The 15,755-nt window shown below is 34.7% G+C and overlaps 1 protein-coding gene across 1 annotated transcript in view; it reads left to right on the top strand.

Annotated features, from left to right (window-relative positions):
• LOC149779148 (uncharacterized) overlaps positions 1-15,378 on the top strand; it is a 37,860-nt gene extending 22,482 nt beyond the window's left edge. Inside the window, exons 3-6 of the mRNA XM_089938574.1 lie at positions 10,156-10,299; positions 11,492-11,607; positions 12,795-12,906; positions 15,114-15,378. Of these exons, the coding sequence (XP_089794700.1) occupies positions 10,167-10,299; positions 11,492-11,607; positions 12,795-12,906; positions 15,114-15,247 (495 nt within the window). The 5' untranslated portion in view covers positions 10,156-10,166 and the 3' untranslated portion in view covers positions 15,248-15,378. The remainder of the gene's footprint in view (positions 1-10,155; positions 10,300-11,491; positions 11,608-12,794; positions 12,907-15,113) is intronic.
• Positions 15,379-15,755: the final 377 nt, after the last annotated feature.

Here is a 15,755-nt window from a genome sequence, read left to right as displayed (position 1 = left end):
TGATGTCAACAATCCAAATGAAATTCATCAAGCAAATATTTTATGTTTACAACATGATACTATTAAAATTGGATGACGGCAATCATGTACGTATATATACGCGTTAACAGTCGTTAACGTTGCAAGTAAACATAAGGAAGCATAACCATTATCAACTAAAACATCAACTCAAGTTTCTTCTGTTATTGAACGAATTTATCAACGAGAACTCTTACGATGGCCACAACTATTACAAGTTGATCATGGCAAAGAATTTCTTGGTGCCGTGTCATCTCTGATGAAAAACGATTAATCTCAAAATCAGACCAGGACATACTGCAACTCATCGTGATAAGGCAATTTTTAAACGATTTAACTGAGTTTTCGAAACTTTCTACGAAGATTTAAAACATACTTACGTGAGCGTCATAGTCAACTCGTAGCGAGGATAATTTAGTATCTACTGTATTATAGTTAGTGTCTACATAATTTGTTTTGTTGCGGTATCTTAATCAGATGTAGGATCCCTTAAAACAACTAATTTATTTCCATTCATGCTGAGTTCACCTGTCATTCTATTCACCGGTCGGTCGTGAACGATTAGCAACAACTTTTGCAATTTCATTTCTAATAGTTGCGATTGATATATCTGAGTCTCTGATTCTACGGCCGTCCGCAAATACTGGAATATTATCCGTAGTAGCACCGCTAACTCTACGAACTAGGTCATTTCATTTGAAATTACTCGTCTTTAAAACACCGTATTTATCCTAAGGAAAAAAACCATCATCTCGGTCAACTACAGAGAGGTTCATAATATCGGCGAGTTCAACTTTAGTCGTGTTATTTGACAAATCAATATCATCTTTTTTTCTTGTCTTTGATAGAAGGAGATCTTTCGTAACTATCAACCGTTATAATTTAAGATCTGTTTAAAACGATTAACGGCTACTTGTATACTCGTGCACGACTTTATGAGGTGGTACTGTTGATGATGATATAGCATTTAATACACTAATTACTTCACGACCACATACTGGCGAATCAGTTAGTGTTTCTGTTGGTAATGATGAATACCAAAATTAAATATTCTTGGCGTATTTTAAAAATTCTATTGGCTGAGGAAGCCTGAATGAATCAAAATAAATAGAAGGCGTATGCAACCCAATGAGTACCAGGCCCAGAACCATAATCAAGATTAATAATTCCTGTTTAAATATTATTTGCTTTTTTGGCAATTGATGACGCATAAAATCTCTTTCTAAACATTTTTACATTTAATTTTTTAGCAGTATATATTAAATCATAATTTTACATAGGACGGATTAATTAATTGTTCCTGGAAGTCACAGACCTTTTCCATATCGATAGTGGGTTCCTGGTAATCTTAGACCCCTCTCCCTTTTTGTATTCTCCCTCCTGTTATTTTTTCGGCTAACATTTGACCAGAATATCCAGCACTACCACTTAAAACACTATTTGCAGCTGTTTTTGCAATAGTTCGAGCTTCAGCGGCTATTAACGCCGGTAAAGCTGTAAAAAGTGGAAATATACTATCTGTTTAAATTGAACTTTTAATAGCGTCGGCAGAAAGATTAACTCCTATTCATGACTGTTTGAAATGATTACATTTACGTTCAGTCGGCGATAATTTATTCGGACCAATTGCGATTTCTTTTTTTGTAGCGCCAATTTTATTCCATAATTCTTTGCTGAATTTGATTGAAGCTTTTTAATATGACCAGGAGTCAGACTGACAATAAATGATGGTATGACGTTTATAAATATAGTAAGTGATTTAAATACATGTTTGCTACTGGAGCTTCAATACCTTTCATTCGTCCAGCAACACCTTCAAGTAACATTGATTTGTCGCTGAGTATAACAGCGATAGGTCAGCAATTAACACCAACAGCTGGGTTTACACGAACTGGAATGTGAATATCGACAACAGAATATCTAGATAAATCAAGATGTTCCAGAGGAAAGTAATAAATTGGATACATATTTTTACAATCCAACTGTGATATTTGCAAACTGGTATCTATATTTTGATCTACGTAGTTATTTTCAAAACTTAAAGTTATATATTCAGATGGTTCTTCATTTATCCGTAAAGAAATTCCTCTAACATCAAAATCGTTAAATGTCATATGACTACTTTCTTCATTATCTAATCGTTGAGCGTTTTGTAAAGTGCTAAATTAAAATTATATATTCAGATAGTTCTTTATGTTCATTTATCCGTAAAGAAACTTCATTAACATCGAAATCGTCAAATATAACATGACTACGTTCTTTACTATGTAATCGTTCAGCGTTTTGTAAAGCGCTAAATATATTCCTTGGCGCAGAAACACCTTGTTGTGACGCAATATGTAATATAAATTACCCAGCAATATTACTATAAATGCTATATGCGGTCATTGTTAACCATGATAATAATGATTTACCACCTGAATCCATAAAATAAAGTAAAAATTTGTTCTTAAGCAATTGATGGAGTCATTACTGGTATCCACAAGTTTAAATAATATTACTTTACCAGCAGCAACAGCGGCTGGTCGCCAAATGGCAACAATATCTTTACCTTTCTTAAAAGTAGAACTGTATGTTTCGCTCCAAAGATAACTTTTCTGACATTTCAACAGAATCCAAAAATGTGTAATAATGGAATCGCGTTTGTAAATCTTCTACGACAATCTTTCAACATCGATTTACGTATAGCAAATCCTACTTTGTAATTTGGTTCGGTGTTAATAATCATGTTTTCAGCATCAATGTCAGTAATGCCTACATTGTTTCTTGGTCGTCTTATATCATACTGTCACTTTTAGGATGATCTGTGTTATTTTTAGCGAACATCATTGACGGTCCAGCTGATCTTGCTAAATCTTTATCGTTGTAGCAGCATCAACATCTTTTTGAATTTTTTCAATGTTTTTTTTTCCGTCAATCATGTACGTAACGCTGTCAAACAACGCCAAAAACAAACAGTAATAACAAAACCAACTATGGCTGTAGTTATATATGCTGTATTAAGAGGAACATTTGTTACAAGATCTCCTTCTACTTCAATAAATGCTTCAGCAGGTAAACAATATCTACTTGTATCTTAAACTTGCAATTCTATTCGACCACGCTGATTTGATACACTTGCGTCATAAGAATAAAACTGATAATCGCGTATGGTTTCATCTGTAAGAATTGGTGCATCCATATCGAACGCTGGACTGGATACGTTTAACATCTTATTATAACTATCTTCTCTAAATTCACTTCCTGAAATAAAACTTGTATTTGTCGGCATAATTTCATTAGTCAACTTTATAGGAACAACTTCATTAACAGCCAATCCTGCTAGTTTTTCATTTGCAGCTTGATTTATTTTTTTACTGATATTTGCAGGCATAACATCAGTACTGGGTAATTGTACTGGTTGTGTTTTTCTTCGTACTAATCGAGGTAATATTTCTTTGACCGATGAAAATGCTTTAACATCAACATTACCAACAGCACTAATGCCTTTATTACGAAGAGCCTCAATAGCCTTCATCCCTAATTGTTTTGCAATCGGTATTGCTTTTGGAGCTATTCTCTTAAATGAACCGATAACGATATCAACGAGTCCATCTCCGTAAATCGCTTTGTAAACTGGGAATCGTGAGTTTACTAATCTATTACATGTCCACGTTGAGCAGTGTGTATAATCATTTTTAAATTACACGCTGATTAAATAATTGTTTTCAGTCGCTGTGATCATCATCAACATGATAAATGTTACGATCTATAACATCGCTTTTAAACCATCTTTGACAAATATCAGATATCTCATTAATAATTTCTGGAATTATTTCCTGCGCGGTTTTCTCTGATCAGAATTTTTAATCTATCTACGTCAGAAAGAGCATTGTTCGGACAAGCAATAAAACCACCTCCTTGAGTAGAAAAACCACTTCTTTGAGTAGAAAACCACTTCCAGTTGCACTTTCTTCCTCACTTGTTGTTTTATCCGCTTTTTTCTTCCACAACCTTATGGGGTGATCTTTCTAGCTTTGTTTTTTAAGCTGCTGCTTCATTTCTTCTTCCTTTTGTCCTTTATCTTGTATTGTCTTTTATTAATATACTCATCTATTTAATTCTCAAAGACCTCAAAATTATAAATATCTCCTCCAATCAGCAGCCTTTAGAGTATTAATATACTTGAGTTTTACATACTTATCTCTGTCATAATATCCAAACGCGGCAATTTGTTTTGGTCTTTGACTGCAGCAATACCTTCAGGCGTAATTTTATCCATAATTTTAGTTCTGAACCTTGTGTTTGGGGAGGATGCTGGGGTGGTGGTTGAGCTGCTACAGACGGCCAACAATATCAATAGGTTTATTTCAAGAGCTTTTTGAGTCGCCTCAGTTGCTGTAACAACTTTCTTTGTTGGTTTGACAATTGGTTTAAATAATTGTTCTGAACCTTCTGCAAATTCAACTTAATATTCTGGACGTTCTTGTAGTTTTCGTCTAACAGAATCACGAACAGGAAGAAATTTCTTTCTTGATTCTAATCTTTCTCGAGCTATTCTAGCAGTATAAGACGCCATAGTTGGTGTCATTATTGATCTAATAATGATTTAATTATGGTAGCAGAGAGGGTGCGACCTCAATAAAACGTCCGGTGGGTAAACGAAAACACACATACAAATTTAGAGAAACACTAACGACAAAAGTAAAATAACAAAATAAACTAACCCTATTAGGTAAACTCTCGGTAAAGTAAGAGGTTATGGTTTGGCATTAGTGACCTTATATTTTCATTTTGGTAGGAAGCTTTATTTTTCAAAAATAACGTTTCAGTAAAAGGTCTGTTCAGCCTCGCTGCTGCTCAATAACGAAGGACTTGAATGCTTAAATATAACAGGTTCAACAAGAATTATATCATATTAAGTCAGCACAGCAATGGGTGAATGGACACGTAACCTCATTTGAAACTACGATTCAGACCGATCTCCAAACATAAAAGTGTAAGATGTTCAGACACAAACAATCATTATAACAGCCAACAGAAATAAGAAATTACCGTACAGGTGATAATTGATGTCTAAAATGTCTACATTGCAAACGACAATACCTTCCTCTCAGAAATACCAAACAGTTGCAACAGCAATAAGCATACACTCACGTTCATCCCAACAGACAAGTCTGCTGCTAACGTCATCAACTGGGTCTCAGACAAGTCAGACAAATGTGTTAACACAGACTCCAAAAGCTCACACGACTGAGACATAATATTCAGCAGTCCTTCAACATAGGGTTATATTTGCAATACTTTCCATAATATAACTGTGGAAATTACAAACCACAAAAACACGAATCTAATAATTGACTCCTCCATATTAAGACATAGGATCATGCAGACCTTTACATACAGAAAAAAAATTCACTCAGTCAGACATACATACATGTATACATACATACATGCATGCATCATGCATGCACGCACGCACGCACGCACACACACACACACACACACATACATACATACATACATACATACATACATACGTACGTACGTACTTACATACATACATACATAGTATTTGTAAAAATATATCCGCAAACTAATATGGAACAATTACCAGAATTACAAATAATACTGTAATTAATATGTTAAATATGATTTGCATGGTAACTCGTCAGGGCTAAAAGGAAATATTTTTTACAATATACGTCTTGACAACTTTAACGGACCATTGATATTTGAAGACAAGTGCCGAATTATTACTATAACTCTGGACAACATTCATAATTAAATTGAAAGTGTAAAACTTCGACATATGGCTTTTTATCCTCTTACTCTTTACAATTATTTCCAGTATAATTTACAAAACGGGATCTTTTCTACAGAAATTTTAATAGCAAACAATTTTCTATCAATAATACAGGAATAATAGCATAATTTAAATCAGGCTTTAAAATACTCGAACGTATAATACATTTACATCCGGGGCCCCGAGTGGCCGAGTAGTCGAAAGCGCTCACCGTTCCTGATCACTGCCATATCACCTCTGCGTGGGTTCGAGTCCAAGGCTCGGCTAGCGTGAGTACGTGGGAAAGCCTGCCAGTAGCTTCTCGTGGGTCGGTGGTTCTTCCCTGGGTTTTCCAGGGTTTTTCCTCCGCCAGTTATACTGGCCGCCATGTATAGCCTATCCTGTGCTAAAATGGCGTTAAATCCTAGAACAACAGCAACAACAACATTTACATCCTTAAAATTTACTAATGTCCTGTTTGATCATCAATTACAAATTTTAAAGTTACAATCTTTCAAATGGAATTATTGCAGTCTTTAAAATTAGAATTGTCGTAGTCTGTCCTTATCGTGCTAGCTATCTTTATTAGAAATTTTTAAGGACTTTGCTTTGGTTTTATCATTGTAAAATGTTGCTTGTTAATTAGATACAGTACCCTGTAGAGCGTGAATACTCTCTCAACATAACCGTTCTTAAATCGAATAAGTTTTGTACTCGATATAGCATTCTGGACCATCTTTACAATGTGGTGTTCTTTAAGTTAGACCAGACACGGGTGATATTCTGTAATATTGGCAAGGGTTTTATAATAAAGTCATCAGTGTACTTATATGCTTCCTCTTGGTAATGTAATAGTTTACATTCCCTTGATCTCTTAAGATACTTTTATTCTAAGCAATTTCTAACAGTAGCTCTAAACCCTAGGTAGTTGTTGTTGATGTTGGGTTTGACGCCATTTTTCAGCACACGATGGGCTATGCATGGCGGCCAGTATTAATGGTGGAGGAAGAACCCCGGGAAGAACCACCGACCCACGAGAAGCTACTGGCAAGCTTTCTGACATACCTACATTGACCGAATCCTAGACCCGAACTCACGCAGACAGATGTGAGATGGCAGTGATCCGTAACGGAGAGCGGTTTAGACCACTCTGCCACTCGGGGCCCATGAACCCTAGGTAGAAGATGACCCTTCTTTGTCCATATATATGCCTTCTTTGTCGATTTTTCTTTGCACTGGCTTTGTATTTTTTATCATGTTCACTAACATTTTTAATTCATATTTAGCTAAATTAAAAATTTGGAACAATGTAGGTGTCGTCGACTAGCATTCCAGGCAAATCTTAAATGTTCCTATCTCAATTCCACTTTGTTGAAAGTATCACCAAGTACGGAAGATATGCAGGTTATTGGACACTCGCAACATTGGGCTAGATGCGTATTCAACTATGTTTGCGAGGACGTTATATGGTGACGTTTCCCACGCGGTATGTAAAAAACAAGGATCATATCCAAATACAATAAAGTATACAAAATAAATCGAGGCATGTGAAATGAGTTGGTTATTGGCTATTTCAAGAGGTGTGTGGATTGTGTCCGATGAACCAATCCCATTTCCCACTTCAGTGTACACTACCTTATAGTAGATGAATATGTAGTGTGTATGTTGATTCGATTGTCGTATACGTTGTCATCTAAAATGTACGACTCGAGTGAGACGACTTAGCTTCAGCTGACGCATTTAAAAAAACGTGTGCTGACGATAACTTTTTATAAGGGCTCATACATTTAACCTTTTACTCTGTTGACATAATAAATAGGGAAACTTTAAAATAGTTGTCATAGAGGACATATAAACATAAAACACAATGACTCAGAAACGAGAAAATAGTCAGTAGATCAGAAATAAATTAAGTAAATTTCAAACAGAAAACAACAATTCCCTAAACATCTTGGGATTATTGATGGTTTTACAACGGAATACAAGTACTTAGCTCATTAGCATAGTTAGGAAAGAACTTATAAATAATTAGTCTTTCCTGTTTTCGTAAATCGATGTTTTTCGAAACGTTGGATTTGGAGAAAGAATGAGAGAGGGGAAACTCGTGAGATTGCAAAGTGTACACTAGAATAGTCAATGACACATTCATTGGTGTAACGTCTATCATGGGGTAGGGGTACCTTGTGTTTTGAATTTTTGGTTAGACCCATATTTTTTTAAAACCATGGAAATACCACATTAGGCCAAATTCAGAGCATGTCTAATCGAGAAGCGATTCAGCCATTCATTCCTAACGAAACAATCGACTTATATTGGCCTTACTATATGTAACAATATGGCTCATATTGGCCTTAATAGATGTAACAATATGACTACTATTGACCTTAAAAGATGTAACGATATGACGCGTATTGGCCTTGATGTAACAGTCATATGTTGATGTCGGAATGTCACTCAAAAGACGAACTGGAACGTCGTGACCCAAGTTTATGTATGTCCCTCCAACCCTCTAACCCCAGCCTCTCTCTCTCTCTCTCTCTCTCTCTCTCTCTCTCTCTCTCTCTCTCTCTTATTTTAGATAGATAGATAGATAGATGATATTTTTGCCCTCGTACACCTTCGTGTAATTAGAACATATTTTAGATATATTTAGCTGTATTTATCGCGGGGGGGGGGGGAAGTACCAAAATTATTATATTACCGTTTTATACTCGTGTGATCAAATGAAATTCAAAAGAGACCAGAAATATCAGATTGCAGGAAATAGTCATGAAGGTAGGGGAACTTAAATACTGTGAGAATAGTAATACCAAAATACTGTCTAGTAGATGGTCATATTACGATTCACATTCCATTAATCACAATATACGAGGTAGAGAACCCTTATGTTTGTTCATATTTTGTTCGTAATCACAGACTTGTTTTATCCAACAATTTTGTCTTACAATAAGAGGTTTGTTGAACGGGCACATGCAACAATACTATCCAAATAATTTTGGACAATAAATTCGTAGTACGTACTTCATTGTGACCTCTTTGTTACTTGCTCTATTTTTAATCAAAGACTTAAACTTGTTTTACAAATATATTTGTATGAGGATTAACACTTGAATAAATATTTTAGTAATTGCTCCAATTAATTGAAGTAAATCTGATCAAAGCGTAATATACGCTGTTAAAGCTACTAGAGTTGCTGGACGTATACAAGTATAAGAAACACCGATGACCACATACTGTGTGTTAGGAAATTAAAATTATATACTGTAAAATACTGTAAAATATTGATTACACTTGTCTTAGATGTTGGTATAACTCGTCGTCAGATCGAAAATAGACTGGAAATAGTTGGTGTGTAAAAGCATGCAATTTATAAACGGAAAGAAAACATATATTCTGAGATGTAATTTATAAACGAAACGAAACTTTGTATCCTACATATCATTATTCAGACACCGGGTTATAAAAATAGTTTTCATTTGATGTTCACTTTATTATCATCTCAAGCATTTGAAACAAATACATAATATTTATTGCCAATTAACTACACAGCTAGAGCACAGTGCATGGAGACTGGACATATAAATTAAAATATGTGCGTAATTGCTCTAGAATACGTACCAAGGCTACTTATTTTTTATCTGAGAAGGTCAATGAATTTCAGTGTTTAAATATAGTACTCTGCGCTTGATTTATGCTGTACTTTAGTAAGTGATTCATTGAGGTAACGATGATTTCGCGGCTTGAGGAACAGAAACCTTAAATTCGTCATTCTATCATATGACCATCAGATCAGAGTTTATCGATATCTGATTGGGACTATAAAAGAAATCCGAATCGTTTCTTCCTCTGTGATGTTAAAATCGTGTTAACAAGCAGTCAAGATATTCGGGACCTGAGAAAAGGTGAAATTCATATTTATTCTTGTTATAATGCATTCTCTGCATTCCATCCTTATATCCTTATCTAGCTTTTGAAAACGTAGTTAATGGTCAGCAAGAGAGATATCCTTACGAAGCATACTTTTGGGTAGTTTGGACCAGAAGCTCGAAATTCAAAATCTTCTATATTACAGTCACTTATTTATTCCACAAATCTAATTACTATCACTTACTTTTACATCAGCATTATTTATTTGTACCTTACAGATTTCCTTTAAGTTTTAAATTTTATAGGCAATACTCATTTGTTTAATATTATTTTAATTTAATTTTGTTCACATCCATTGTCATTCATTATCTAGTATACTTTAAAATTGCTGCCTACGACTATATTTGCTATAAAGATGATTTTATGTATACACAGTTTCAACTCTTCATGCTTTACAATATACTCCAGATGTCCTAATCGATTAAATCGAATATTTGTTTCTTAAGGTGTTTGCATCATGGAGACACAAGTAATCTTCGCAAAGTGTCTATTGGTACTATTGATGACTTTACACGAGACCTCATGCTGTCTATGCAGAGGGGGAATGCTCAAATGGGAGGATATCATGTGTCCAGATCGTGATAAAACAGGTTGGTAAAAATATAATAATCTTCGGGAATTCACGTTTTTACACGAATAGGAAACGCAAGAAGTGGCTCTGAGAATAATACAATTACTCTTCTCCTTGTTCTAATTACATAGACCCCATAACGATACTGCCAATCATCAAGACAACTACTTCTATATCATCTACTTCTACCGTTAAAATAAATATTTTTCCAAACAAAGGTCTTCTTATTCTGCTCAGTGTTCTGATAGGAGGATGGAATTGGTGTATTGATGTCGTTTATCTGTTCCATATTATACTATTAATATGCAAACTGGTGACTTTCAAAACACGGAACCAGTTTATAATCTTGGAGAGGGTTTATATAGTGAATTTTATGAGTGGTCTGCGACATTTTAGGTAGAGCTAGATTTGAGTGCGCGTGGTAATCAATAACATTCTGACACATGGACAGTCAGGACATGCGCTGTACAGTTTGTATTGCTTATCAAGGAGTTACTATAGGGTGGGATGTTTACACTTGCATATGCCGTTCTGGGTGCGGTACTGTTTTCTGATTATTATATCAGATATCCAGGAAAATAGCATTTTTAAAGTTTGGAAACGGGTTCAGTGGAAAGAATGATTCGAATCTTGTCTCTCGTTATTATTAATTGCATATCATGTGTCGAAATATGTTTTCCTTCAATGATTCATTCCAAATGTGGATAACGTTCAGTTCAATCGAAAAATTCACGTCACGTCAGCACAAAGCATGTCCATCCCATTACAGAAGTAAGGTATCTTACCTGTAATTTACAACAGAAACTAGTCCGGCCATTGCCACTTTCATTTAATCATAATACACATTAGCCATGTCTTTGTACTTGCAAAAAGGCGGAGAACAAAAGTAAGAATTGTGGAGATTAAGGTACTGGTAACGTAGATAAATTGTCGACGAAACAAATTAGTACTACTATAATTATTATTTTCCTTGCATTCAATTAAAGGCATATATGACCAATGAGAAAGTTTGATAAATTCGACATTAATAAATATATTATTTTTTCAGTTTTAATGCTGTTATTATTATTGTTGTTGTTGTTGTAGGGTTTGAAGACATACATACATACATACATACATACATACATACATACTCAGAATTATTGAAGGCAAATTAGAAAATCTGAAAGTGGAGTTTCGTCGCTATACAAAAAAATTGTTCTATACAACAGTCGCCGAAGGAACAGTGATAGGTGAACATCTAACGGAGATATTACGCAATCGTGGTGACCCTGAAGATTTGGCTTTTTGCGGAGGTTACACGATGCATCTGGAAAAAATATTTAAAGTAAGTACATCTGACTATGATACATCTTTAAAACCAATCCCGTCACGTAAGCTTTATAGCTGAGTTCTGAATGATTAAAGAAAATGGCAATTTATTACTTAAACAACCATCCAATACTTCATGGGTGGAGATTAACCTTAGAATATTTAAGTGAGTAGATGAACAAAATGGGGGATTAACTGCTTATTAACAGTGTTAACTCAATGCCCTGTGTCATAACTGTTTATCTATTTTGCATTTAATTTTAATAATTGTTCTCTTAAGGGTCCTTTTGTTAATGAAACTTTTATACCAAAGTCTTATTATTGCGTTTGCACTCTAAGGATGAGTCAAGCGTACGTTCTTTTTCCAAAGCTAAATCCATATGAACATGAAATGATCCAACGAGAACATTGGTACTGTTAAAAGTTCAGATGGTAGATATAGGGAGATGTATTTTTTCCATGTTTTTCTTTGCACTGCTAGAATGCTTCAAATTTACCAAATTGATTTAAATGCTGAAGTGTTTACATAGATTCTTTGCGATTTAATATATCCATATCATAAGAATAAGAAACAAATCTACTTACTGTAAATAATCGAGGCCAAAGGTTATCGACTGAGTGCCAAGGTTACGGGTCTATTATTCAAGTAGCGTAAACGCTCCTTGAAAGTACAGTCATTCCTTGCCAAACAAAATATGACCCAGTAGTTATTGAGCATGAAACAATGACCTTTAGATACATTTCCAGCTCATTGGATAACTGCAAATACTATTGTTGAACGGCGTTAAAGCGTATATTATATTAAGGGGCGCAAATGACACGTGTCGCTTACTTATCTGCATGAAATAAATACAGACACCACCCATTAACAGTACCAGTAACGTTGATAATCGAACCAGAATTGCTTGCTTATTAGATGGATAATGTTATGAACTGCAGGAAGCTTATGTATTTCTCTGTTAGTTACTACAACAAACAAACGCGTTCAAAGATGCATTAAGAATCTATACAGTCCATCCTGTATTATCAACGGACAGTAAACTACTGTTATAATTGAAGAAATCTGAATACGGAATCTAAACAATGCTACTTCTTCTAACAAATTATGAAATATGTAATAGGACTGAAAATCTCAAACTTAATTTTGTTGATTCACAAGCAGCAATGGCGAAGAGTAATAGTAATTCACCATTATCTTTTCAGAATGGCTCCAATCCATTAGGCGTACGTAATGGTACTTTCTTTGTGGTGTTGCCCAACTCTGAAACTGATTGTGGCCGTCCTTTGTTCGGAGGCCAAACTTATATCGTTTCTGGTAAGATGTATAACTTTGCAAATTCAAGAGCAACCTCATTTCACTTTTTGCGTCCTTGGCAACGTAGAAACGGTTACAAAGACGACAGTTTTGAAGTACTACTTTGTGCACGCGTACACAGGCACAAAACTTTCTAACTCTTTAGAGTAGATTCACCTTGATTTAATCATATACGTATCTGATTTCTTTGTGGTCATATTTCGTGTTGTTTGTTATTTTTGCAAGCTGTTTATTATCATGATAGAGAACTTTACGAACTGGAAACATTGGCAACATGTTTTGTACCTACGTGGCTACTAAATTTCAGTTTCGAGAACAACAAACTTGCAGAACAGAATGCGTCATATAGCTTCCCGTATTGTGAATTTGATTGTATTTAGTCCAAAAAGACGATATATGTTGGTAGTAAAATATAGATGTTAAAGGCGTTAAACATGCAAGATTTACTAGTATTCCAGTTTAGTGAAATTTATTACGTTCATGTGAACAACAATATGTTCATCTGCTGTGAAATATTCATTTGAAAAATACCATCTTTACGAGAGAAAGGCTTGTCCCTGCCAACAATGCTTAACATGCCAGAAAAGTATGTAGCTAAGTTCATTTAGGAATTTTGCTTCCTGATTCAGTCACACATAAATTACGGACTGCATTGTTTTGCATGCATACCTATACAAGTCTAATCCTTCTATCTTCATTGCACTTAGCATTTGATAATCGAATCTACACAACATTAAGGAAAGCAGGGTCAATCAGAGGGGTCAGATTTGCGATATTTAATACCATTCTCAGGTGGGAAAAATCATTGTGAAAAACGTCAGTCTACAAACCATACTCAGAAGAATAAAACAGTTTGTCATGTCTTCCTTTGAGGTGACAAATATCCACAAATCAAGAGTAGTTGTTTACAGGTGTTTCCTTTTTTTTAAATAAATGTTGATTAAGACATGAATTTTGCTAAGATATGTATAGTTGTCCTGAAGATAATGTGACTATGAGTATTTATTTATTTGTCTCAAAATTCAGTCATTAATCTCATAACATTCATGTACAATTGTTAAAACACACACACGCATACACATATACATGTTTAAACAGCAAATCGTTAGAAATAAATTAATAACCTAGCGCTTACATTAGTAGAAAAGTAGTCAATAAAGAATGATAATTAAGCCCCAATGCTTGCACTTTTAATATATGTATATAATAATAATAATAACGACTTTGTATAGCGCCTAATCTTTAGAAGCTCTAAGCGCGTTACAACATTAGACAACACTTATAAGAAAAGAAACATAATAATATTATTCCAGAAACAAGCAACATGAAATTAGAAAAACATTAAAAAGTAAAAAACATGCTGAGAATATTTCAGGTAGGAAACATTATTAGGTCTTTAAATTTGTTCTTGCTGTCGAAATAAGTGAGTTTTGAGAGCCCTCTTGAATGTCATCACTGTGTCTTTGTGTCTAAGTTCAGTGGGCAATTCATTCCACGTTGCTGGACCCTGGTATGCAAAAGAACGCTGTCAATATGACTTTGTTTTCATAGTGGGAATAATGAGTATACGATTGTCGGAAGAGGAGCGTAAGTATCTTGCTGGTGTGTACACAGGGGTGAGGTCAGATAGGTATGTTGGACTAGAGTCTGACAGTGAAATGTAGCACAGAGAACAAATTTTGTGTTTGATTCTGGATGGAATGGATAGCCAGTGTAGGGTACAGATCAGCGGGGATGTGTGCTCTGATCGTGGTACTCTAAGTATGATCCGAGCAACTGTGTTTTGAACTTTTTGAAGATTCTGCAGTAGATATTGAGATGAATCAGACAGAACTGAGTTACAATAGTCCAGTCTTGAAAGTACTAATGAACACACAAGTGTTTTAGTGGCATCAACTGATGGCACCAGGTGTATGTCTCGTTTATTGAATAATAAATGAGTACATTTTACAAACATGATACGTAATGAAATTCTAATAAGAAACAAATAGCTGATTTAGTGATAACATTCGCCTCAATATCAGGATGTAATTCTGAACAGATACTTCAAGCACGTGACAATGACATATATAAACACATAACATCAAGCTCAATATACGAAACAATTGCAAATTTATTGACAGATAAATTGATAGATAGATAAATAGATAAATAGATAGATAGATAACTAAAGACAACAATCGGTATAGCATTATTTTCTGTTTTAGGTATCGTGGGTCAGGACGGTGTACTTTACAGCAATACGTGTCAGTATATAGCATTTTCCACTGACGTCTCTTTCTGTTCACCGGAAATGGATATTCTAATGGGTCGAAAGGAACTCAACTGTCGAAGTTATTAAGTGCTGTTTATCAAGACGATACTTTGACTGGATGCAATTGCATTTGTACCATACATAATAAAATCACTGATTTATTTCTAATGTATCATATTAATGACTTAGAACAATTGTAATACATTTTTATGTTTCAATTACTTCTTGCTGGTTCCTTATTTCGCCTTTTATGGATTTTCGCCCTTCTCCGGCTAAAATGGTCAAAAGAGAGAGAGAGAGAGAGAGAGAGACCTTTGGACATTTTAATATTTAATTTATAATAATCGGATTTTAGGACCTTATAATAGGTTTAAGAAACAAAAACAACCAAGCGTTAATGACAGTACGCGTGCCCCGTAACCAAGACAGACTATTGCAACTTTGTATCATTCATTACATGAACGCTATTGATAGATCCCAAATTTCAAGGTTTTCATCAAGCCCAAATTATTTGTCTCTCACTCCTGATTTCGGCGTATTTATCCCTTATGTGTGAGAGGGGAGGGAGAAAAGGAAACACTGAATGCAGTGAAAT

Source organism: Sinohyriopsis cumingii, chromosome 17 (assembly GCF_028554795.1).
Source record: "Sinohyriopsis cumingii isolate HCF-2022 chromosome 17, ASM2855479v2, whole genome shotgun sequence".
Lineage (NCBI taxonomy): Eukaryota > Metazoa > Mollusca > Bivalvia > Unionida > Unionidae > Sinohyriopsis > Sinohyriopsis cumingii.
This window is presented reverse-complemented; position numbering and strand designations above follow the sequence as displayed.